Raw genomic sequence first — 27301 nt, forward strand, 5'->3', positions numbered from 1 at the left:
TACATAGTTACAGAGCATAAATGAGACCCACTTGGAGTCTTGTGAATCATGCTAATTTGGCCAAGAGCTGGGATCAAAATAATCTTTGGCTGAGCAGAAGGAAGCAAAGAACATGCAGGGCAAGGTACATATTCCCCTGACCCTCTAGCCTGACCCATGCAGCTGTCTGGTGGTCCTCACATTTTATTATTTCTTCTGGAATGACCAAGAAAAGGGCAGAAAAGTGAGAACTCATTACAAATTCTAATAAAGATTCAGGATTTCTCATTTTATTGCATTCGTTGTCTAACACCAATACTCATTGGCAAGAAATTTATTTACATTAACAATTTAACTTTAAACCACAAGGCATTGTTGTTTGTATTTCAACTGTAAGAAAACAAAGGGCCACCTCAATGTTTTCTTTTGATGTCTCCCAATAACTAAATATTAAACAAAGTTATCCTGGGGAAAACTCAACAATCTAGAGAAGTTCATATCAACCAAGCACAAGAGAACAAGCTCAGACATGGCACTACTGCGTCCTTCATGCAGGTGATCAGACACCAAGATGTACAAACAAAAAGTTCAGGATAACATGCATTTCGTATACATTTGATCTCTTTGAAAAATAACAGAAAAAGGAAAAAAATATGAAGCACAATTATCTCTTTAACCATATAAAAAGAAACTATGTAAGAAGCCAATTGTTACAGTAAGCACAGTGCATTTTAGTCTTTTAGCTGCCTGGTCTTCTAGCAATATGTGTAACACTTGTCAGCGACCAGTGAGATACCGTTGCAATGTGACTGGGAAATATGAAACCAGTTGTTAATGTGTACGGGGAAACAGAGAGTCAGAAGATGTTCATTGTGCACTCTTTACTTCCAAATGGGCTGGTTATTCCTTACGTCTGGTGCCCTGAGATCCCCCTTTCCTTTAGACACTTCTGCACAGGGCCCAAATCCACTTCCACTGGTGGCAGTGGCAAAGCCCCCACTGGAAACCCAGCAGGAGCCCCAAGCTCCTGGGTTACGTGGGTTGGATCCAATCTCCAACCCTCCAGAGGTGTGAGCCCTCCTCACCTCTCCAGAAGAAGAGACCTGCCTAACTCAGCAGGTTTCACAAACCCTACAGCTTGTTCTTAACACAATCCACACTCCCCAAAGAAACAGGCAGCCCAAGGCACCACCACCAAACCTTCCCATAAGATGTGCATTTTTTAAATCATTACTTAATGCTAAATGCAAAAGTACCAGTTGGTACAGCTGGTTAGGAACAGAAAGCTCATTTTATATTGAGGGTTTGGAGGGCTCAATGTCATGACTAAGATATTACAGCCTTGAAAAATCAGTTTCACAGGTACAGAAAAATGTCCAGTAAATTCCACAGGGAGGTTAACAAAAGGGGTGGTGCCATCTACAGATGACCCACACTCCAGTGAGTGGGCAAGTTCCCTTGGATTTCACCTGTCATCCTGCTTAGAAACAAACTGCTGAAAGTGCTCCAATAAAAATCGAAGTTGAGGTTAAAACCACAAAAAAAAGTGTTTCCTTGCTAGAATACTGATACCCAGCTACATTATGATCCTCTTCCATATCACTGTAGAACAGTATTCTGCACTACATGCAAGAGTGGCATTTCTCACTCTTGGAAGTGGAACACAGTTCATTCTCAAAAATGACACTGCCCACCTCTCACCGGTCTATGAGCCAGGAGGTGAAGGCGTAGCAGCTCAGGAGGACAGGAGGCTTTGAAGGAAGCAATAAAGTAAGAGGAACCCTCATCCCAAGTATCAAGCACCTCTGAATATCAATGACAGCTAAGGGCTGGCAAGTTTTAGAGCAAAGCTGCTCAGTAATTCTAGTAAAAGTTCAATTCCCGTGGTATCCCTGCAGCAGACTACAGTCATAGCAAAGGAGATGCTATTGCAAAAAAATTTTGAGAAGCTGAAAAAATACAGAAGTATTTGTATACGCTGAAATACAAACATCTAATGCCATTCAGCTTTTTATTACTGCCTTCTGTTCCACTGTGTAATTCTCACCCATGATCCTGAAGAGGCTCCACTCCCAGCAACCCCCATCAGGACCTGCTGAGGGCGGTGGGTAAAATGCAGATAGCAGGCAACTCTGTGCATTGCAGGGAAGGGGTACAGCTCCTTCCTCACCCCCTGGCCCTGGTCTCCTCGGGCAGACTGAAACCCAACAGGGAGTTTGAACAGGAGGCTGCATGGGTGCAGCAACCCACCTGTGAAGAAATGGGAAGAAAGAAGCTGGAAGTGATTAATGTCAGTATGTTTGGCTGATTTGAACAGAACAAGGAGCCACTGCTCTCCTCACGATCTCAGTATAAGCACTAGGGTTTTTAGGACTAAAGTAACCTGCACTGTTGTATTTTTCTATTTTCTACTTTTTCTATTTTTGAGGCTTCCCCTTTTTCCTAACTCTCCGTTCTTCACCTTTTTAGAGGCTCTATATATTCATATTGCTTGCAATACTGCAGCAATGAGCAGAACTAGAGTTTACAGAACTGGCCTGCCACCCTAACCAGGGAGAAAATAACTTGGGCCAGACTGCTGCAGTCACCCAGGTGTAACGATGACACAAGCAATGTCTCGAGGTGTGGAAACATCACACTCCCTGCACAGCAGTTCAGTGGTGGCGAGGCAAGTCAGCCTAATAAAAACAGCTTTATCTCCAAAAACAAATACACAAGGTAGGCTACATGATGCCTGCAGGTGAACCAAACTGTGAGAAAGGCTGTTCAGACATTTAGCACAGAAATTCTGTTTCTTCTTGTTACATTTAGCTCCACATTAGTCTGACTTAGTACTGGTTTACAGGACGTTTAAGTCAAGAATGATGAAACATCCATGTTTTGCTTCTTGTAAACCATAATATACAATACAAGGGAAAAAAAATTGCAATACAACTTCAAAGGTCCTATAGAACAGCAAGAAAAGTTTCAAACTGTGCATTACGACTGTTATCCGGTGACATTTCTGCGCTTTCCAAGATGGAGTTGCCATATTTCATAATAGGAACCACATAATTTTTTTATCACAGAAAGAACAGCAAAACTCTGGTCATTGTTCCGTTTCCTTCGTTTTCACATGTTGATCAAAATGCATTTTAATGGCTTTAATTTAAATGTAAGCCACTAGGTTTTTTTAAGTCAGATTTTTGTTGATGTTTTTAGTCTGAGAATAACAAAATATCATTATCACAAAGCAGTAAAAATCCCCTGAATACTTAAAGGACTTAAGTTAAATTAGTTATTCTGCAGAGTAAGAACATGATTTACAAAGAGATTAACTAGGCACTGTTCTAAGAAGCAAGAATGAAAACTCAATATATAATGCCAAGCAGTCTGCTCTGGTTTTTAAAAAAAAAAAAAAAAAAAAGAACATAAAACAGAGACACCACCTTACATTATTATATACAACCACTTAAACATTTCTGCAATGTAAACATAATTTAAAAAGAAAATCTTAATCTAATGCATTTCTCAACATTGTATCTAAAAGAGCAGATTTCCAGTTTCTTCCAGGTAACTTCTCTTACTCTAAGAATGCTAGTTTTATGAGGCTGTTAAACATCTGTAAAATTTTTCTCCTATGAATGAACACAGAAGGACTTACTGCAATGTGTAATTTTTTGTTAGCAGGTGTATTTTGCTGCTGGTGGTTTATCTCAAGAAAAGTATCACAAGCCTTTAGAAATATCAGGAAGTATCTTCTATGGCAATTTCAATTTTAGATCTGAATAAAATATACATCAAAAACTTGTAGAAATTGGATTTGGAAGGAAAAATAAAGCTAATGCTAAGTAGATCTGTTGTGTATTAATTTTGAATGAACTAGGCTCTCTCAGTTTACACACCATTTTACATGTCAAAGACATTATTAGGATCAAAAGAAATGTAACTAATAACAGTGCATCCTAAGTGTTCCAAATCTGAGCTTCAGAGAACTTTGCAGACAGAAATCTGAATGCCATAAAGTACAGAAGCAGAAGAGAAGCCAAAACATACATTTTCTTCAGAGGAATTTTCAGTTCTAGGCTGGTGCATTTTTAAGTTCGAGGTTCTAACTTTGCATCACCATCTTAAGCAATTTCTGGGTTTGCACAGCGAGATGAAGACTGCCACTTGCAGGCTGCACGACTGGGAAGTGACGTTTCTCAACGGTACACAGTTAGTTTTGACTGTAGAGCAGTCAGCTCATGCTTGCAGCTCCTCCTGGAGCTCTGCCCATTGTCTGTCCATTTTTTGAAGCAATACTCTATAGTTCAGTACTGCTGTTGAGGCAGTAACATCGTACACTGCTTCTGTCACAGTCAAAACTACACAGCAGGCTTCATCCATGGCCTCACACATCCCAGAAATCCCTGAAGTATGACCACTGCTAAGCCATCAAAACATTCTACAGCCAAATTTTTTAAATGTATCAATCAAAACAGTTAAATTGTGGAAACTTTGGATTAAGTAACCATTATCTCCATGGCAGAATTGACCTTAACAGCAATGTACTGAATTTAATTTTAACCAGAATCACTAATCTTCCTCTTCTTAAAGTGCACTTCTGTAAAAACTGAAAATCTAGAGCAGACTCAAGTCTGATAATTGTTTCCAAAACCAGCTTCATAATAGCAGAGCACAAAGCTTATCCTCACAATGCTTACTGACTGGAGAATGAATTTGAAGATATGGTGTTTTTCCTGGGGAAAAACCAACTTGAAACAAAATAAACCCAGTTTCTTGTATGAAACACATGAAAAAAAATAAGCGGAGTGTGCTATAAGAAAGTTGCCTACACACTGGGAGCACAACAAAATTTATACAGATTTATACGCTGTGCTCTAGTTAGAAATTCATCCTTGCTCAGATATCTAAAGGATAAATGTTATCCTCAGATTTCTGTGTAAACCCATACAACCATTTAAGGCTTTGCCTCTTTCCTGGATTGACTATTGTACAGTTAACAGAAAGAGTTTCACCTCCTGTCCTTTACCCAGGGAGAATATTGACTCTCTGTCTTTATCTCCAGTGTATAAGAAGTCACTGAACAGTTTTCAGAGCAGTGTTGCTTAAAGGTACTGATGCAAGATGAAACTTACTCCAGCAGACTGAACTGAGTATCCAAACACTGTAAAGAAGGTGAACTTCCAGTTAGAAAGTTAAGTCTAATCTTATCAGACAGAGCACAACTCCTTTTACCCAGCTGAAGAAATGCTCCCCAACCATATTGACTGGCCATCCTATTCAGAAGAGGTGAAGCAGTGGACATGCTCCTCGGCATCATGCTGGTTACTGAAGTGACCAAACACACAGAGCTCAATTGAGAGAGTAGTTTGGAAGGAAACACCACCACACAGAAATGAAATCTGTTAGCTGTCAACAAGAACAGAACGAACTGAGGGGCCGGGATTGTTTCACATGGCAACAGCAAAGAGTGTGAACTGGATATGCAGGAAAGAAACAACACAATATAAATTTCCCTAGTCATTCTATGTACAGCCCCGTCTCTCTGTACACAATCTTGGGTGATGAACACAAGAAAGCTGAAGGGGCATCGGAGTGGATATGAGTTTCTCTTTCCTTGACACGCCTCCACTTGCCAAACACAGCAGCATTTCTGCTTATCACTGCTCATTAGTGCCCTCTGTTGCATCTGACGAACACTTGTCTGTTTTCTTTGATCTCCTCTGCAGCTGTTCTTGCTCCTTCTTTCGAAGCTTTTCCCTTTGCTTTTCCATTTTCTCTTGAGCTTTGCGAGCCTTCTCCAAGGATGCTTTCATTTCCTTTAGCTTTCTTTTAATGATTGCTCTGTCCTGGGAAGATGTCATACCAAGAGCCTGAGGTAGGGAAAATAAAATTTAAAAGAATTTCTTAAGGTTTAATCTATCAGGTTTTGTTTTCATACTCTAGCAATAATTCTCAGAAGACTGTAACAACAAAGTGCATCTGTCACAAACTGATATACGTCACTGATGTGCAAGTACTACACTTGCTGCTTTCCACTTCTAGAAGATTAAAGAATGAGACCTCATTGCCACCACCAACATTGATTTCATTGATCAAATAAGGCAAATAAATTATTTTATTGAAATCATCTAAATCTACATAGAACAAGATTTCCAAATTCTCACTGCTATGCCTTAGTCAAAAGTTCACCTGTAGTCTTCTAAGACACTTAGAGTTAGTGAAGTGCCACCAAAAAATTCAGAAGGGAAACACCAAACGTGGACTTTCAGATCTACTGAGCTTCCTGCAACTCCATCCTGTATTTTTGACTGAAGTAGGCTCATATTTTTATACAAGAAACAACGCATACTTTGTACATCAAAACTGTATTTAGTTCTAACATACTACAACTGGCATCAGCTTATGCCTCCCATATCCCTTTAATCCATTACTCCTTTGCTACTTGATATATGTCTATCCACTGTCTTCTCAGAATCGCCCTTTCACAAAATAGAGCTGGATAAGAAATATGTGCATGCAAATACCACTTTCACACACTGCTGTATGATTTGCACATGCAAATATGGGTACATTATATGCACCAAGAATTTTCACAAAGCAAATGCCTTGCATTTCTGAAGCTTCTGATTCCAAGTTCATGGGAATTTCTTAAAGTGTTGCTGTGGCTTTATACTTTCTGTTTATTATTCTGGCCTATCATGACTCCATGCACAAGGATTTGCTGCTTTCTGGATGAATTCTAACTGCCTTTGACATGATGTAAAGTGATAAAAAATACTGTCGTCAATCTTGAAGTCCAGTCAGTTAATTACCTTGAGCTTACTACCGTCCAGCTGAAGGAGATGCTCCCCATTAATGTGCTGGGCACTGAATTCAGAAACATACTGTTCAAGGTTCAGGCTCATCAACCAGTGGGAAACCTGCTGCACACTCCACTCGTGAACAGCACGACTCTGACACTGACTGTGTTTCGGAGACTGTCCATCGTCAAGGATCTGCCACAAAAATATTCCACATTATTATTAAAGGGTAACACAGATGAGGAACAACATTTTTCTGCACAAACCGCCAGCATCAGAGCACAGATATCTGGACTATCTTTGCACTACAATAATAACAATTTCACACTGCTGTATTACCTCTCTATCTAACCAGACACCTAAAAATGAGTAAAAGGTACCCAAAAAGTCTTTTATCTATAGAATCATAGAAGGAAAAGGAACTGACACTCCTTTTAACCCGAGCAGGGACTGAAATGGCCAGGTGGCACAATTCAAACCACATATGCTTCCATTCCCTCACAAGATTTTTTTCCTTCAAATTAGTAGGTTTCTAGAGGATGCAATGAATTGCACATTCCACTTCCTGGGCTCATTCACAGATGTTTATTATTTGTTTAAGCTATTAAAAAAAAAACAAAAACAAACCACAGGGGAAAATAAAACCCTCAAAAAACCAGTCCAGAGTTCAAAGTGATGATAGCAAACAGCCAGTGAGACTGATACTATCTATGGAAGAGATGACACAGAGGAGTGGTACGAAACACACAGTGATCCCACAGCCCTGGCCCTGCTCTCACCATATTGTGCTGCTGTGGGTGAGAACACAAACCCCACCAAAAAGGGCAAGTGTGGCGTCAACTGCTGGAGCAGACCCAGGTCCCTGCTCCGACACTTTATTCCACCCACGGGTATGCCAGTGGGGCCTGAAACAAAAGCTATTCTGTCCTGGCTGTAGTCAGCAAAGCAGCTGCTACAGGCTCCAGCAGCTGTCTGCAGTTAGAGCAGCTTTTACATCAGCTGAGATGATGCTGGGAGCTCTCTCAGCTTCTGGCTGTCCAGTTGTCAGGGCTGGACACTATCTTTTTCTTCTCCTATTGCCAGCACGAGCTCAGCAAAGCTGATGCATGGTCTGGTAGATTTGCTTTGACACTGACCCACCTCCTGCTTCCAGCACACCACAAAAAATACAGTTTGCTGTAGCCTTGAAAACTCTCAGCAACAAGGAGAGGGCAACTCAAGACACAGAAAGAGGAGCCAATGACATCTGTGTGTTCTGTGCCAACAAAGGTGTTTGCCACACACCACAAGACAAGAAATGTGACTCTGCGAAAGAGACAGTACATTGCCACGTGACGGTCACACGATTCACCACAACAGCAGGCTAGTATCTCACCTCATCATCAATCATATCCAGGCTCTGAGTGAGGGAGCAACAAGGAAATGGGAAAGAAAAGCATTATAGAAATGAAATACTAAACATGTAACAGCACGTAAAAGTTCAGGCAACGGCAGCACCAAGATTTGCAAACAGATATGGCTACTTAAAACCAACAACATTTCTTTAAAAATAATTATTTCCAGAAGCAAAGAGGTTATGCTGAAAGCTCAGCATACACATGATTTGGCAGCTAAATCTGACACTGCATCAATGAAAGCCCTTCGGAGTTCCTGATCCTGATACCGCAGAACTGGTGGGAACCTCTCTGATGGCTCCAATTTCCAAGAGGAAAAGCTCCTTAACTAGAGGAGAACTGACTGCAAGAACTGGCTTCCCTCCCCTCCCTTCCATTTTTTCATCTTCTTTAAATGCTGATGGGGCTCCCAGGGAAGCCAGAGCAGAGGAGTGCTCACAGCAATGCACTGTGGAAGGCTGAGGAGCAGGGTGGCTGGGGAGGCATCCAGGGCAGCTCTTGCTGAACGCGCTGCCTCATCTGGGGGCAGCAATTTGGCACACAGCAGAGGATGTAGAAAACACATTCATTTTTATGGGCCTGCTCATGCTTGGTATTTTAGAAGTAATAAAGTAGAGAGCTGAACATGCAAAATGAAAGGATTTTCAAGCTTTTAATTCAAACCACTTGGAACAGAACGTTGCCACAATCAAATAAATAATATAAGGGGAATTAAACATGGTAAGATAATGAAAGGCGTTATCAAGATAGTACTAACATTAAATAAAGTGCAAATGATGAGTTTGCTATTTTCAGTAATTTACAGCATATGCAGACCTCTGCGCTGCCTCCTTTTGTTATAAATTCTTGCCTTTAATTACCTTCAGTAAAAGCAACCTCAAAACAATGGCTGGGTTTGTAGACTTTCAGTTTGGCAAATAGAATTGCACAGAACAGCTCTCATTCTTTAAACCCAAGCAAACCATGCAGGCAGTAATAAAAAGCCTACCTATCATTAAAACAACAAAAAAAGGGTATAGAAGGTACAGATACTTCAAGTTCCCCCTCTCTAGTAAAAACAATTTGGCTCAAATCTCACACAAAAAATCTGAAGTTCTTATGGTTTGTAAAAGAACAAATGCACAAGTTTTCTGACTCCACAGGATGAGCTGTCAGCTACTGTCAAATCATCCAACCTCACCCAGAACTGACTTAAAAATTCGTATCTTAAGAAGAGTATTTTCAATACATTACATTCAACTCAAATATGTCACCAATTTACAGGGTTAGGAATGCCCTTTTACTTTATCGTTGTATGAAAAAACTCTGGAGTAATTGACTTCAAATCCACTGTGCAAAGCAAGCACAAAGAATGCAGAGTGGATGAAGACATACAGTTATAATCAATACACGTACATTCAGGTACAGTAACACACAATTACTGCACGTACAGGTCACTCTGCCAGGGTAAAAACTGGGGTAGGTGAAGGTGCCTTACATCTCTACCACATTTACCAAACCATACTGTATGTTTGGTATATCAAAACTCTCTCAGGCCTAGTTTAGTATATTTATATGTCTATCTATATCTATGTCCATATGTACATATTTAGAAAAAATGTATTGGCACGTGTGAGGATATAGCATCTCTTAGGACAGCAACTGCATTCCACTTCCCTACAACACTGCCACAGGGCATTATTTTAAATTGTTATTATACGAACAAGAAAAATCTTAATTTAGAAACCAAGATTAATTTCCTTCTCCAATCCTACTGCCTAAAACCTTTCCTTTATTATTTGAGTAATCAAGAGAGATTCCATAGGAAAAAGAAAACGACTATTTGCCAAATGAAACAATTTCATCTGCATACCTCATCTGATGACAGTGCTAAGGAGTGAGAGAAGCCTGGTGTTTTAGGTTCTGCTCCTAAACCACTCAAATCAGCTGAACTTGTGCTGCTGGGACTGAAATCATCATTGAATGTGAAATTCTGTGGAGAAAGAGAGGAGTAAGAATGAACAAATTATTTTCTAGGTGCATCTAAAAGGAAATTTGCTTTCTGTCTTCCATGTTGGCTCAGGAGTGATTTCAATCATTTACCAATCCAAGCACAATACACATGAAGAAGTCTATGTTTTATAGTGTTACTATTCATAGAATGCACAGTATTTTTACCACTCTGTACTTCATGAGACACCTTTGCCAGCTTAATGCCTCAATAAATAACGAAAGTGTCTAAAAGCAATTTCCAGACTCTTAACATGCTGGCTCTCATCCTGGAGCTAAATTACTGCTTCTGCAGGTTAATCACTAGCATTTACTGTCCTCCAAATACTTAGGCAAAGCATACCACAGGCAGTAGCACGAAGAATAGGACAGAGAATTAATGAAGAGAGAGAAGTGAAAACTCCTATTGAAAGAGCAAGGAGAATATCCTGTGAATCCACTTCTGAGTCCCACATAATGTCCTTGAAAAGTGAAAGGGTCCTCCCTCTTTGCCTATGCCTTTAGAAAAAAACCTGAAACTGAAGGTAAAAAATATCTTTGGACATTGAATATTATTTACTGAACTAATAACCATAAAACAAACCCTGCTTTTTCTTAACAATGCAATGAGACACATCACATCTTACAGAAAATAACAGCAAAAGCAGGCACATATTTTTCAGGCAACAAAATCACCATTAGAATAAGACAAAACTTAACAAGTATTTCACACTCGAGGGAGAACAATGAAAAAATTAAAATATATAAAAGATTAAGAACACCATGGTATTCCATTTAACTTGGTTACACACTTGACAATACGGAGATCTCTTCTCTCTAACATCTAAATGAGTATTAAATCAAATTAATCTGTGACCTTCACTTTAGAAAGTGAAACAATAAAAACAACACTAAAAAAGTTATCCTGCTATCTGCCCCCCTCAAATACTTGATCTGTCTCTCCTGAAAACATGAAAACTTCAAAAAATATCAACTGTTAGTCCTCTTAGTTTTGCTGGAAATACAACTAAATATTGGCATTATGCTGTGCTTTGAAAGCCTGAATAGTAGTCCAGAAACTCTTAATTTAAGAGCCCGAGAACTTTACAGAGAACATAAGAATATTTTTGGGATTATTTTCTCTCACCTACATTTAGAATTCCTGTTCTGTTTTGCCCAGCTCTTTAGAGAGGAGAAGAAAATCTGAGCAGCTTCCTTAGCTGCTTCCTTAGCCCACACAGCATTCTTAGGCCAGGAGTTCAACAGCTCTACCTCCTGTTGTGTGAAGAACACATTTTTCTTTTTTAAGCACTCTGATTTTTCTTTCACCTCTGTTTTGTGTAAGATTCAGCTTTACATTGATTTTAGGCTTTTTCAAATGTAATTTTCTACAGCAAAACCCAAAGATAGCCAAGGCCTGGTAATAAGGACAGCGCCCACAACCTCAACCTAATACTATCTAAAAGGGTGTGCTTTTTCCCCCATTTGAAAACTATTTTCAAACAATGTTTGTTTAAATACATAAATAGGATTGACGAGTCTAAAAATTTCTCTTTTTTCCCTAAAAGAGAAGAGATAAGCAAATAATTTCTGTTCAGAGTTTTCATTTGTGGTCTTCTCTATCAGTCTGATTTGGACTGCTGTAAGCCTTGTGCTGCTTTCCCTGCCAGGCAACACAAGAACAGCTATGATCTTGTAGGGCTTAGTGCACAGCAGCAGTAATGTATCACCAGCTTTTGGCATCAAAAAAAATAAGAAATGCCTGCGGAAACTGCTATTATGAACATGCATTTGGTGGTAGAAGACAGAGAAATGAGATTTCTGATTCATATTCCTATACAGAGTTGAGAACCATATCTGCTTCTTTTTACCAGACCAATATAAAAAAACAACTGCCATAAGTCATAAGAAGTTACAGGCAAAGAAATATTTTCCAGAAGTGAAAACAAACGTGAAAAAGCTAAGTATATTACTATAAATAGGGGTTATTTAAGGAATTGTCATGCTGAAACATTCATGCACATAGAAAGGAATCACACAGATGTATTAAATTGCCATAGTTCATATTTACAGTTCAAGCATCTTCATATAGAGAATTAAATCCAACATCCAGCATGCATGACAAACAGATTTCATTACTGGGGGAAAAAAGGCAGATGACTGACAGCATACAGCATTTCTTCACTTGCAAACACCTCATTTGAACATGGGTATTCCCACTACAGTCCTGAAAAATGAAGAAAAGATCTATAACCGAATACAAAAATCTAGCATTTGTTCGGTGGATCCAAATGCTAATTTCCACTGGCACCACTTGCTTCTGTTACAGTACAGCACACCACAGTTAGTTTACCGGAATAATGTACATTAAGACAGAGTAAAAAAGGTAGAACAGGGAATGGTACAATGACAGAGATGTTCTGTTTGGATGGGCTGTTACTGTACAATGAACACCATGCACTGTTTATTGCAGTAGTCACATATTGGCCTGTTCTTGTTTCGAGAATCACAAAGCCAATTATGCTACTCAACACAGTGGGAATAAGGTAGTTTTTATTTTCTACCTTTGACCCTTTTTTAGCTGGGCTTAAATTTTCAGAGGAAGGTTCAGTTGAGCTGGTAGGCGACGGCAGGTTGCTAGAAGAATTGGATCCCTTGCCGCTCTCTCCATACCATGTGAATGGTACACAGTGTGGGAGAGAGGAGGATCGCTCTGCTAAAGATTTAGTGTTTGCTGACTTCTGCAGCATCTCTCTGACAGTCCTGTTTAAGAGAAAGGAGCAGGAATATGCATTAGATTATAAAAGAAGGCGAAACAAAATGCCACAGAGGCAGTAAGTTGTAAAGAGTGACATTCCCTGTAGCTGTGACTAAAGAACAGAGTGGCATGCAGCTGGTAAGGGCATGCCTGAAATCTCTCGTTCAGCTAAAGAAAAAAAGCGTGTTCTTTTTGATTCTTTTTGTAACCCCGGCTTTCTTAAGACAACATACACCCAGCAAATGGAGACAGATGCCAGCTGAAAATGCCTATACTCCCACCAGCTCCTGTGAAAAAGCCACATGTTGTGTTTGTGTGTTTCTGAGCCCCAGTGGTATCTCAGCATGATTAAACCATTAGACTCAGCACTGACCCAAGCTGCCACTGATTCCCAGAGAAGAGCTGGCTTGGATTCTGAGCACAGGCAGAACGAATCAGATGCATCTGTATCCATCTATGGAGACGTTCCTGTGTTACAACAGCTACATACACAGGAAGTACTATCATCTTGCTTTTAAATTAATCAAATGTTAAAAATATTGATATAGAAAAATGAAAGAAACACCTATGGGACTCCATCAGATTCTCTCTTCATAATAAGAAAGATTGCAGTAATCAAGGCAAAGGTAACACTTATAACAAAAATGCCTAAATTTTATTTCCTAAATATATCATTAGTGCAGTATGTAAATTAAAAATAATTATGCCAAGTGTCTGCCTCCAAGTATTTATGCATATGTCATAGAATCATATTATTTATATCAACATATATATTACTGTTTCAGAGCATTAAAATCCCACTGCTCTTAGCAGCCATGTGTAAATGGAGTGTAGATAAATCCCCCTCAATATCTACTTTCTGGACAGCTTCTGAATCATTATTAAAATAATCACTAGTCCACTTATCTTGTGAAGCCTCTTTTCTGTATGGATGAAAGTGAAGCCATCAAAGGACACCCACCTATGGAAGCAGAAGGACAGTCCTACTCCATTTAGCAATTAAAAGAAAGGTGGATCTGACCTTTTTATCTGACTGGGTCTGTCTGACCCAGTCCTTTACTTCTCCCTCATCCTCTAATCTTGACTGAATGTAGAAAGTAAACACAAATGTTGTTACTGAAATCACCCAACTTCTGGCAGGGAAATATATGCTTCTTACTTAAATGGGGTACTTTTTCATATCTGTAGCATTAGTGGTAGTTTCAGGAAATAATTTGGGATTTTATTTACACATCTTGAGTGCTACTTTCTGGAAATGGCAAAATAATGCATGCAACACTCATCTGACATGATTAATTCTACTTCAAACAGTTGCTGTTATGGCTCTAATTATAACAGGATGCTGTCTCTTCATCATCCTCCTTCTTTCAAAGAGCTTATACAGCTTTCGACTTGTAGAGAGAAAATACTCACATTTGTTCTGAGGCAAATTCTTTGGAGTTATTAACAAAGAAGTGGCAATGACTGTTTAAAAAGTTAGGCTGAAACAGTTACACTCCAGTTAACAGAGGTTGAGTAAGAATGAAAAATGTTCACAAATTTCAACTTTGAAAGCAGTATTAAACTCTACTTAGCAACTATAATTAGGATATTGAATGGTATTAAAGAAATATTAAGAGACAACACAAAGAACTGATTTACCACAAGCACTAATAAGCAAGTGATCTCTACACTGAGATCTCCTCTCTCTAAGGAAGACACCTGTGAGATCTCACAAACATCTGCAACATCCTGTGTTGGCATAAGGGTCATTCAAGGTCTTACGGACAAGTACACATTCATTTCCCCCACCCTGCGGCTTGGTATTTAAATGCTGCATGATGTCTAACACCCTGCCAAGGGCACTAGCTGCCTCCCAGCCACATGAAGTGCAGAGATTTGGCTTTAAGAAGCCTCTCCCTGTCACTAGGGAAACCCAGCAGTGAGTATCACTGACTCCATGTCAGCTGCGAGCAGACGCACTGGGACAGGTTTTCTGACACCGGCAGAGAGGTGATGACTGCTGCCTAAGATCACCAAAGATCCTGCCAGATATCTGGAGAATACAAACGTAAAAATGTATGCTGAGACAGAACATTGCACTTGAGCACAGTGTGCCTCAGGGAGTAAGGAAGGTTTCTTTTGCTTTTCTGATTTTATGGAGCTACACAATGTACTTGTCACTGGGTCTCCATATACCAGACTGTCAGTAGAACTACATCAATGGCTACATACTGATTTTATACCACAGTGTTTTTGTGAATAGCATTCAAACTTCGCTTTCTTCCAATAGCTCTTTTATCATGTAGGTTTTTTGCATTATTTATGTGCAGAGTTTTTGAGTTGCTATGTCCTTTCTAGACTTTTGGAACATATTAAGTTTGCTTAGCCCTCCTGACTTTACTTTGTCTTTCATACCTGGAACCAGGTATCATGCTGTGATCTCATCAGACTCATAGGTATGTAAGGAGAGGCCTTCAGGAAAAACCTACACTAACTTCTGCAGAGAAGATTGCCTCCTGTCGCTGTGAACATTCATTTATTTATTCAGAGTTCTGATGCTAGTGATGTTGTCTCATCAGATCTCACAAGGAATTCACAATTCCTTGCCTGAAGTTGTTGATGTGACACGCAGTCAACAATTTTTCCTATTTTTCAACTTAAGATGTTTATCTTCAGAAAAAAGACCCTTCAGAAAGCATTCCTAGCGTGTCTGCTGCAAAGCTGCAGGGAACAGCTGCTGCTCAACCTCACTCTGGGGGCTTAAAAAAAAGTGGAATTGTGTCAAGGTTTCTGGTTCATGGATATTAACTGGCTGGGTGCATCTTGTAGGGCTGCTCTGAAAATCTATTTCTGCAAATCCCATTAGTGGATGCAACAGCAGCAGTGATCGAGCTGGACTTGATGACCCTTGTGAGTCATTGCCAAATTGAGAAAATTCTATGATTCTATGACATTATAAACCTCCAAGTATCTTTAGATTATATGTTAGTCTTTTGTGAGCCAAGGAATCTAGGTTTGTAAGCTCAGGTTATCTCAAAGCTTCACACTTATTTATGTAGTCAGTGGGACTGTTAACATTCCATCTGCTAGGATAATTAGGTTTTTCCAATGTTTCTGGCACACAATTTCTCGCGTCCTCAATCTCTCGCCCATACCTACTGCCATAGGTCACCCTAATGGCTTCTTTCTCTTTCCGCTTCTTGCCCTTGCTTGAACTCCTTCTCAAGGGAGCCCTATAAGAATATTAAAAACATCAGGAAACATCTTCGAAATTTTACTCTCAATCCTTTTAATGAAGAAGAAAAAGTATTTTAAATAACAAAATGCTTACCCAAGATCTGCAAGTTTTCGCTTTAGTTTTTCTGTATGCCCTACAGTAGGGCTAGATGTTCTTGCTGCCTGAGCACTTGTGGCACCATCTAGGATACATTTGTACATGGAAGAATGTATATTATTAATTTTAATTGGCACTTTCCATCCAGACCACTTTGTGTATCTTTTTGTAATTAGATACCCAAACATGTACATGTGTGTGAGTACACAATTTAATCAGAGGAATTCTCATTTTTAGGAAGATGGTGTGAACAGGAATAAAAAGAAATCATTTCAGAATTCAAAAATACACAAAAATCTTATTTTAATTAAAGAAAAGAATAAGTTAATATTGAGTTTTAATGAATATGTAATAAACTGAATAAATATAAGAAAGTAAATAAAGTATTTATAGGCAAACATTCCAGTGAACCAATTTTTAAACTCAGCAGTAGTTTGCTTACATTTATTTTTTACAGAATTTATTTGGTATGTATGCTTTACTTCCAAAATTACTACTAAAATTATTTTTCCAATTTTGAAGCCAAGGGTACCTTTCATGATGGACATTCTATGAAATAATTAATCAGTTTAGCCTGAACATCTTTGTTAACCTGAACACGTAACCTAAAATCTAACCATTCTGAATTAAAAAACAAACAACCTCCCCCAAAACCTAAAAGTAGCTTTGTTAATAAATTTGCCCTGAGGCATCTATCAATTTTTGATCTCTTCTACAAATGCTATTAAACCCTAAAGAGGAAACAGGCTGCAGAACCTATAAAGCCAAAACAATGAATCTGAGTCTGGCAAACATCCTGTGAAATCTATATGGAAGCTAAAAGAAAACACACAGTAGTTTAAAAATTCAGACACAGTGACTCTTGACCATAAAGAGTGTTCCCAAATACCCTAGAGGAAGCAAATGAAGGTCAGTCATTCATGTCACTTGTGGTTTGGTGGCTTTTGCAATGTGACCTCAGACGTAAACAACTTTTAACTGGAAGCACTGCTGGGTTTGTGGATTTCTCCTAGTGTTGCTGACTTAAATTGAACCACCAAAGTTAACCTAAAGTACCACAGCACTATCACAGAACAGGCAACAGTGTGTATAGAGCTTTGTGCATTGATTTGTAGATAATACCTGCCCAAGTTTTCATCTGAGCAAAAAATTTAATGTGCAATTAATTGGTTCTTAAATCCTTTGAAAAGTAGGAAAATAAGCATTTTGCAGTACTCACACTAAAAGCCACAATTTCCACCAACACAAGTCCTTACGTTAAAAAAAAAAAAAAAAAAAAGTCAAGAACAACTAACAAGCAATCTCATCCCAAAAAAACAAAGAAAAGAAAGTATTGAGAAGAAAGACAAGAGCAAGATGAAATGTCTGAAGAAAATGTCTGAAGAAGAAATCCATTCCCCAAGGAGGTAGAGAAGAACTTTAGGCAATGTACACTCTGCATCAACCCTACACTGTGCATTTTTCTTTCCTGTTTCCTCTTATAGTTCCTCTTTCACCTTTAACATGCACTTCTCATTTAAGCACTGACAAAATCGTCACAAGAATTGTGACATTTATTTTCACACTAGCTATTCACAGGCTGGTGGGGCTTCAGGGCAAGGGGTAGTGGGTTTTTTTTGGAAACTTCTTAATGAAAGTCAAGAAATTATAAAGTACAGTGGGTTTGTGTTGGGCAAATAATTAAAGCATTTAGTAAATGGAAGTTTTGCTGCTGCAAGAGAAAAAAAAATATCCTGGAGAGCTCAGCTGGAATACAGAAGCTCTTTGGAATGGCAAATTTCTGTTTGAGCTCTTATATCCCTATGATCCCCCTCCCACACAGCTGGGGCCAGCCAGGGCCCTTTAAATAATGATGACTCGCTGAGGAAAATATTTGTGCTGGCTATGACATAGTGGAGAATGGAGAGGCTAGGTCCCCAAACCAGCTGCAGTGGCAGTGTGGATCTGAATCTACAGGGTCTTGCATGCAGGAAGTACTCAATGCTTGCACACGGCACTGAGCAAGAACCAGAGCCACAGGTGCCCTGCCTGGGCAGGAGGGGACTTTGGCCACCCTGGATGGGTGCATCTCCCCCGGCTCCTCGCAGCTCTTCAGACGAGGTATGGGAAAGCTGGTTTCTCAGAATGAATCACACAGAAGCTGTTTAAGCCAGCACCTCCAGCCCCCAGCCGAAAGCTGCAGTAATGTGTGGCTGATGGATGTGGAGGACACTAGACCTCAGTCCCCTGCCCACGGTCACAGAGCACGGGCAGCAGCCTCACGTCAGTGAGCACCGCCCACCGCGGTCACCTCGCTGCATTATCCAAGGATAAGGTTGCACAAACCAGGCAGAACTGAAGAAAATAAGGTCATCACATAGATATGATAAAGCTGTGGTTATAAGCTCATAATTTTGCAATTAAACTAATCTCATGCCTCTTCAGCCCTTCCCACAACACTGCAGGATCTCATCAAGAAAGAAGAAAAGACAAATGTGAGCTTGCTATGTTCACTTCTGCTATAGAGAGCCTAACCCATGGCCATGTGTGTGTCCACAGAGGAGCTCTCTTTCCATCTCTAAAAAACCCCATCTGAACACAAAAAACAAATGCAATGCCTCTCTTTATTTTATGAGCTATATGAGTTTAACAGCCAAATTAACAATCATTTAAAATAGCATTGCTGCAACACTTGTTGCCAAACAACTGCTCTAGTAAGTTTCTTTTCTTTGTAGGACTTATTAAATAGGATTTTTTCCACTTGAAATTATATTGCTCTGGTTAATTCTGATGTATTACTCAGCAGAATTGGACACACCCAAAAGCATTGATTGTTTACTTAACGGTCACAGGAGGAAAGCATGACAGCAATGTTTAGATATTGTTCTTCAGACCTAAAATGGAAAGAGTGACACAGTGGGTGGAATGCAATACCCTATTCCTTGCACTACAAGGTTAGTTTCCTGTAACTTTTTATCAAAGTATTTTTCATACATCAGTGTGAAATGCAGGATTTAGGGCTTCCCTGACAAAGCCATCACACATTCAAGCTGAGTTTATAAAACCGCTATCTTATGCTCACACCCTTATTTTTATTTGCAAAACTCAAATATTGAATTTAACTTGGAATCTTTAACAATTTAATGTAGTTACAACTAGCAATTTCAGAACTCATGTAAAAATGCTTGCAATATATTAACCTATCCTAAATTCAGTAAAGTTTCATTATGCTGTCTTTTATGAACCTATGTGGAGGCCCTGTATAAAGATGAAAAAAAACCCCTAGGGTTTAAATCAGTAGCAAGTCTTTTCAGACACAAGCTGAAGTCTGTTATGAACCTATCTAGATCTCCTCCTGTAGCCCTCACTTATGAACAAATTTTTATTACGTATTATAGCTTATGTGACAGTTTGAAAATGCAAGGTTCATTGCTAAGAATGCTGAAGTGGTGTCAAATGCTAATTCTGACTTTGAAATGCATCTGAAAAGGACAGCTCAGTATTCTGTGACATTTCATATTGTTAATTCTTATAATAAACTGGTATCTGAGACATATACTTGAGCTACATACAATTGCCTCCTGTTTTATCTAGCTAGCATTTCAAGAATCTGAATTAAATTAGTAACAATGAGGCCAACCTCCCCAAGAAATTACTTTATTTTTTTCTGTAAATCAAAAATCTGCAGACACTGACCTCTCATTAAGCCTAGACTTCGCCCCCTCTCAGCAATTAAAAGCTCCAATCTGTTGTTCTTGCTTTACACTCCTTTCTGCAACTTCCAAAAAAATAATCTAGCAGTGCCAAAATCACATTATTTGAGCGAGTGCCCTGTGTTAAGCATGTTTCTAATATGGAGGTGTCCCAAGGCCAAATAATGATTTTTAAAAAAAACCACAAGACATCATTTTCTTAAAGGCAATTTCCCCATTTTTTTCAGTGAGTTACAAGAAAGCCAGAAAAAAAATGTAAGTAAGCAGTTCCTTATCCCATTTTAAACTTTGTCCTCTTCTTATAACATCATACAATTTTAAAATTTTTGACTTCCAGTTAGGGAAAAGAAGTTACAAGATGATGAACTCCTTGTTGCTAAGGTACTACTGCACAACAAAAGGTCATAAAGTAGATAGCTGTTAAGTGAGCAAAAAGATGCATAAATTTATTGTAAAAGAAACAGTAATACCTTTATTCTGTAAAATATTCCTGCCAGCTGGGTGATGCAAAGGAGATGCTTCAGAGCTGTGCCCAGATTTTGAAGGAGAGGAAAGTGGAGTGTCTCCCCGAGCATACGGGGAACGGACACCTCCTTTGTGGTGCTGTTCCTCTTCTTGGTTTTCAGTTAGGTTGTCAAGTGAGATTGCTGCACTGCTAGCCACGGGGGAGAGGGAGGAAGCACCAGAATCTGATGCTGGTGAGGATGCTCTCATGCATAAGGGCAGTGGTGATTTTGAAATGTGCATGGGACTACTGTAACTGTGTGATGGCTGTTGGTATAAGAGATTATAAAGCAGGTTATACCACTTAGTAAGCAAACAGAGCAAGATTTACTTTGAACATGCAAATCTTTTATTCATTATTTAGTTTTCTATTTGTATGAAATGCTGTAGCAGTTCAAGGCATTACCCTTTGATACCACACAGAGTGTTGTTTATTGGCATTTGCTTTCAGACGAAGTCAGATTACGACAAAACAGTGAGCAAATACTGTATCAATTGTGGTAACAAATTAACAAATAGAGAAATGCACAATGCAAATTCCTTTCACCTCCTGCATAAATAAGAAGACCCGCTCTGCATTATAAAGCACATGTAAATCAAACAGACCAGGATTCCAGTTAAAACACAACAGAACCACAAAAACAGATTTGCTGACTCATAAGGAGACCAGACTTGCACATCAGCTTGCACATCACCCCAGGACATTCACAGCAGACTGGCCACAGAGGAATAAATACTGCCTGTGCTACAATGAAAGGATAAAGACGGGATGAAATGACTTACAGGGGCAATCTAGCACTCCGTAGGAATCCTGAAAGAGTGGGTAGAGTCCTTCTCACCTTTCGTTCCAGGCTGTCCTCCCCGTCAGTTGAACTGATGCTATCGTACAGCCGTGTTCTGGATGGCCGCTGCCGCTTGTTCTTCACTGAGAGCTGAGCTCGAGTCTTCAGTGCTTTGGAGTCCAGTCTCTCTGTTTCTGGAACTGCTTCGTTGAAATCTGTATGGAAACATGATTTGAAGCTGTTTAACAGAAGAATCTTACATTACATTTTCTAAGAAAAAGAACTGTTGCGCAATCAATTGCAAGTGCATGCATTTGCATAGAACCACAGAATCACTTAGGTTAGAAAAGACACATTTTATTCATACCTGTACCTTCATAATTCCTACAGCACCCCCAGAAAAAGTTATTTGCATAAACAAGTTTATCTGTACAGATTCAGCAAGGGCATAGCAAAGAATCAACCGCAGATATTTAAGAATTCAACTAAATATTCCCACTGTTACACAGATGACCACACAAACCCAGCTGTACCAGCCCAGAAAGTAGATCCACTTAAGACTCCTTCAGAGGGAGTTGCGTGTGCTTGGCCGGCAAAGACTTCTCCTCCACCAGAGCATAAACATCCTTGCGTGATACATGAAAACTGTAGAAGTATTTAATATAAAAAATGGAACAATTAAACCATCTTACTTGCCTAGCTTCAAAGACATCCGATTCCTGAATGTCTCGTGAGCAAAGTATACTGAACACTTCATATATGACTTGCTTCTACAGGTAAAACTAACATAGCTGTACTTGTCTTAGCTATCAACCATCTACCAAAGGAAATCTGAGTATTGCAGCAAATTTAACATTTTACAAAGCTGCAGTGACTAAGACTAAAAACATTTTTAAAGATGTTTTTGTATTTTATAATAGAAAAAGAATAGATTCTTATGATTTTAACAATTTTTTTTCAATCCTCACAGTAAAAATCAAACCCTAATCCATTAGATAAACTTACTTGTCTATTACTACATTCAGAACACACTAATTAATTAAAATCTGATTTTACAGATATTTTTACTTCTATGTGTAAGAATTAAATTTTACTTCACATGATAGTACAGAATAATTAGCATTGCCTGACTTACAATGATACTTCTGACCTAAGTACTCTAGGATAGAGTACATATTGTCATGGCTTGAACTGCTTGTATTTGTTCTTTCAGGTTTACACACATCCATACATCCCTCCATTTCACTGCTGAAATTATGCAAACTATCAACATAGGACTGCAAATGGTATTCACAGAAGTTCTCATATGGGCATTCATTATAGCAAGAGACCACCTGAGCCTGGAGCTTCCTACTTGCTCTACCCCATCCTGGCCTGCTTTGTTGCAGTGGAGCTGGGCTCTTGTCAGATGGTCTCTGCCCCAGCCTCATGTGCCGCCACCCTGAGCCCCAGCTCCCTCTTCTGCAGAGAGTGGCTGGCCCTCAGACTGCCCAGCACAAACCCACAACCTCACATCGTGCTGTAGTAATCTCCCAACCCACTGGAGAGTCCGGAAAATCTCTCCCATAAAGTAATAATAGCTCTTATTTCACTCTCAGAGTCAATGTAATGAGACTTTCTTTCATCAGACATTCAACCACTTGACTCCAATATTATTCCATCTGAACTACTTCAGTACCACTACGAAGCAGGAAAGAGCTTGCCTGTACTCCCACTGTTTTTCCATTAGACAGGCTGCAGAATTTAATATCTTCTTCTTTGAGCTGATGGAACCCTGGGTATCCAAAGACACCCAGAAAGTAGAGCCACAAAGTGGCCTGAATGGGCACTTGCACAGAGATGTCCAAGTCTGAGACTGTCAAAGGCGGCCTCAGCACTGAACTGTTTAGATTTCAAACCACTGACTCCTGCCAGTAAAGAGCTTGATTGTCTACTGAAGACACAGCCCGTGATCACTAAACCAGAAAGCTACAATGCACTTCTGGACTGTCAGAATAAACCATATATTTGTAAAGGAAACACAATCCGTAGTCTAGTATTCCCTGGCAAAGCAAAGGAAGAATTATGTGGGCCACAGTAGTTTTGATTTTCTCTTTTTAACTTCCACGGATGTTCCTGGCAGCCCCTTCAGCTCAATGTGAGGTTATGTTACAGCCTGAGGAGTCATGCAGTCTGGCAGGATGCTGAACACGGCCAGAGCACCGGCAGCGTCAGGAACAGTTATGCTCAAATGTTTGCAACCATCAGGTTGCATCCATTGCTTCTTCCCAAGTCTCCCACCATGCAAGAATGGAATAAATACCTCAGATCAGACTTAAAAACATACTTGATACAATTTTAGTTAAAATATTGTATTTTATTGTACTCTAATTTTTTGATGGAAGACAGACCTGCAAACCTCTGAACAAAATTCTGGGATGTGGCTGTCTACATGCAGTCCTATCCCAGGAAACTAATGCAGAGGCTTGATCAAGAAGCATGCTTTATACTTGCCAAGCATGAGCCAGAAAGAGACTGGAGCACCTGTGTGAATGTCACAAAGGCAGTGTGCACAACCCAGAGCAGCCAGAGGGACTCTGCTCACCTCCAAAACATGGTGGACAACACCCTTGCCCTTTATAGCTCCTCTGTAAACCTCCATGGGGTGATGGCAAGTTCTTTTCTTAAAAGGTTTAAGCAAGAGTGATACAGAGATGTAGGCTCTTTGCAGAGCAAGTATCACTACGTCGGAGTCTGACATAGAATTTACTGGGAAAGAAAGGTATGTGGAAGGCAAAGAGTGCTACAGCATATTTAAGGATATCCTTATTTTTAAAAAGAAGGTTAAAACCACAAATGCAGCCTGGAATCGAAGGTCTATCTATGCTGCTTCTGCTTTCAAAGAATCATTGCTGATTATCTATTTTTCCTTGCAAATAATTTGTTTGTATTCATGTGGTTAAACCTGGGTGTTTAAATTCAGAGACCATCTAGTCTAACACTCAAAAATAATTAACACTGGTAATGTTTCTCCAGGTAAACATTTTTTGAATGAAAAAAGGCAGCTCTTTGAGAATTTTCATATAAATCAGTTGATGAGAAAACATAATTTTGAAGCACTGACATGGAAATTTTTAATGCTATACTAAGCACTTTCAACTTTTTAGAATGAGTTTCATAATTTTTCTTTTTTTATTTTTTACATGTAAAAATTCCTGAATTTTAGCTCTGGAGCCATAGATGTGTGTTGACATCATTACAAGAGTACATATAAACATCATTTTTCTGAGTCAAGTGAAGAAATCATACTTTCCTCTCCTGAAACAAACTACTGAAAGGATTTGTGTTAACAGCACTTCTAACTACTAAATGTTTTATAAGACCTACTGAGTCTCTATGGCAGAAATACAGACTTTCTTGTCATCCTGGGTGCTTTTCTGAACTTCAGAGGTTTCATTACAATTAAGACTTAACAGAAAAAAACAGGTCTGTGAAGATTTGTGGAAACCAACTGCACAAGGTCTGCATATCACCTAATACCATTTTAGTAGGACTAGCTCTTTTCTATACACATATTTTTATACACATTGTTAAAAATGTAATTCATATTGATTTGAATGTTGTTGGAGTCCACACATTAAATGACTGCTAAAATATCAATTTCAATAAAACACCTCTGTGCTTGCTAGAAATTAATTTATCTCATAATGTATTTCTTTTTTTCAAAAGAGAAATAATTAATCTTATGGTTTCTAGGAATCCTGGGATGCATCAAAAGCAAGGTGGCCAGCAGGTCAAAGGAGATGATTCTGCCCCTCTGCTCTCATGAGACCCCACTTGGAGTGCTACATCCAGCTCTGGGACCCCCAGCCTAAGGACATGGAACTGTTGGATCAAGTCCAGAGAAAGACCATGATGTTGACAAGGGGACTGGAGCACCTTCCCCATGAAGACAGGCTGAGGAAGTTGGGGCTGTTCAGCCTGGAAAATAAAAGGTTGTGCAGAGACCTCACAGCAACCTTCCAGCATCTGAAGGGTCCACAGGAAAGCCAGAGAGAGACTCTTAGGCACGAACTGCAGTGACAAGACAAGGAGCAATGGTTCAAACTGAAAGGGACGTTTAGGTCAGATATGTGGAAGGAATTCTTTACTGTGAGGGGGGTGAGACACTGGAACAGATTGCCCAGAGAAGCTGTGGCATTTCCATCCACAGAAGTGTCCAAGGCCAGGCTGGAGGCAGCTTTGAGCAACCTGGTCTAGTGAAAGGTGTCCCTGCCCATGGCAGGGGAATTGGAACTAAGTGGTCTTTAAGGTACTTCCAACCCAAACTATTCTAAGATTCAGTGATTCACAGGAGTTATGGTTTGGTTCAAACAAACCTTGACTTAAGCCATCCAGGCAGGTCACTTGCTTAGTATCTAGATTTTCCACTGGATCTCCTCTAGAAACTTCTCCAAAAGATGTCTGCCTTTCAAAAATATTGTTGTTATTGTTAACCTGGCTTCCATTTTGCTTCATTAGCCTGAAAACTTCTGCTTCCAAGTCTTGTATCTGAAAGAAATACAACGCAGTATTACCAACAATATTCACCCCAATACACCCTCCCCATTAGAGATGTTATTTTTGCAGAACATCAGACAGAATTGTCTCATTCTTCAAATATAAGGGTAAATGCTACTCACACGAGCTTGTAAGCCTTGAACCTCTACAAGGTGTGCTTTCTCCAAATCTTCTATTTTCTTTCGTTCAGCTTCCTGGCGTTTGATGAAGTCAAGTTCTCTTAGGGAAAAAAAAGAGATGTACTTGTTGTCATCAAAGCAATCAGAGTGAAACAAAAAATAAAATGTTTTGCTACTTATCAGAAAAATCTGACCTTAGCAAATTATTTATCACTTACTTAGTAAAAACTATGAAACTGCAATAAGGACAAAACCCTAAGCAACTAGTCTAAGTGAATATGCTAGGCAATGATATAAAAATGGCAAGAGAAACTTATCTGGAAAAAAAAAAAATCTCAGTTCTTACCAATAATAAAAACAGTTAAACCAGTTTCTTTTCCGAATCTGTGTTTACAGCAAAAACAATGTAGCTTAGTTTATGCTGTTCTCTGTCGTAGGACATAGAGCAAAGTCTCTGTTTTACTAGAGTATGACTGTGCTCCTTCACAGAAAGGACAACCTGTAAGTTTGCAGGTACAAATTGAATTTTCTAAAGGAAATCTGTTAGGTCAGTTAAGGAGTCCGAGGTATTTAAAAACAACTGACTAGATCTTTTACTAATATAAAGCAGAATGTCTACAGAAAGCTACCCAAAGTCATTCTAGTGACATACCCTATCTCTTTTTATTTTGAATATCAAAGAAATTTGTGATAGAAAGCATACAAGATGCAAACTAGTTCTGGAAAAGTCTCAAAATTCCAAGATAGGTAGTGATATTTAGACAATCTAACCCCCTTTTTAATGGGACAAGATATTAATTTCTGCAATCCCGATTATCACTTGACATGGCTGTATATCTTTGAGTTTTCCTCTTCAAATAAGTATTTTTCAGCAGAAAATTTAAAAAGCTGCTGCCAAAAATAAAGTTATTTGGGAAATAGAAGCTGTTATAGAAATGTAAGATGTTATTATTCTTGCTAGCCACCAGGGAGAGGGGACCACATGAAATAGAGGGGGCCAGGAAATCATCAGTTAGCTCAACTCAGCTCAAACATTCTTGGCATCTACAAGAAGAAGAAAAATAAAATGTAAAATGTAAAAAAAAATATTCTTTTTGATGTTACATTGCTACACAGGAGGAATGAATCCAGCTGATACAATACCCATACACTGCTACAAACTTCACTAATCAAATGCTTTACTGTGATTACTCTTAGTTGTTTGCAATTACATCAAGCTATCTCCTAATTCTGAAACATACCGACCTGGAATACTACAGACAAAGTCTTTATTTAGGTATAGTATGACTACAGCTTGAATACTAGCATTTTTCCATAATAAAGAGTCCATGCTTTTCATGAATAAAAAAGTGGAAAATAGTGTTTACCTTATGGGTGTTTAACAGCGGGTTTCATATTTCAAAACATATCACATACACGTTTTCTATCTGGCCACTAAGTCATTTGCTGAGCCTAGTGTAGC

The 27301-nt window shown here is 39.1% G+C and overlaps 1 protein-coding gene across 4 annotated transcripts in view; it reads right to left on the reverse strand.

Annotated features, from left to right (window-relative positions):
- Positions 1–247: 247 nt before the first annotated feature.
- Positions 248–27301, reverse strand: part of PPP1R9A (protein phosphatase 1 regulatory subunit 9A) — a 134168-nt gene continuing 107114 nt past the window's right edge. The window contains exons 10-20 of one of the 4 annotated variants that reach the window (XM_040057150.2): positions 25843–25939; positions 25540–25711; positions 21239–21396; positions 20366–20666; positions 16201–16288; positions 16025–16102; positions 12694–12892; positions 10014–10133; positions 8143–8166; positions 6780–6962; positions 248–5837 (exon numbers count right to left, since the gene is read on the reverse strand). In XM_040057150.2, the coding sequence (XP_039913084.1) occupies positions 5625–5837; positions 6780–6962; positions 8143–8166; positions 10014–10133; positions 12694–12892; positions 16025–16102; positions 16201–16288; positions 20366–20666; positions 21239–21396; positions 25540–25711; positions 25843–25939 (1633 nt within the window). In that variant the 3' untranslated portion in view covers positions 248–5624. The remainder of the gene's footprint in view (positions 5838–6779; positions 6963–8142; positions 8167–10013; positions 10134–12693; positions 12893–16024; positions 16103–16200; positions 16289–20365; positions 20667–21238; positions 21397–25539; positions 25712–25842; positions 25940–27301) is intronic. The other 3 variants (XM_040057157.2, XM_040057166.2, XM_040057171.2) reach the window with 3 other exon arrangements.

The sequence above is a fragment of the Hirundo rustica genome, chromosome 1 (genome assembly GCF_015227805.2).
Source record: "Hirundo rustica isolate bHirRus1 chromosome 1, bHirRus1.pri.v3, whole genome shotgun sequence".
Taxonomy (NCBI): domain Eukaryota; kingdom Metazoa; phylum Chordata; class Aves; order Passeriformes; family Hirundinidae; genus Hirundo; species Hirundo rustica.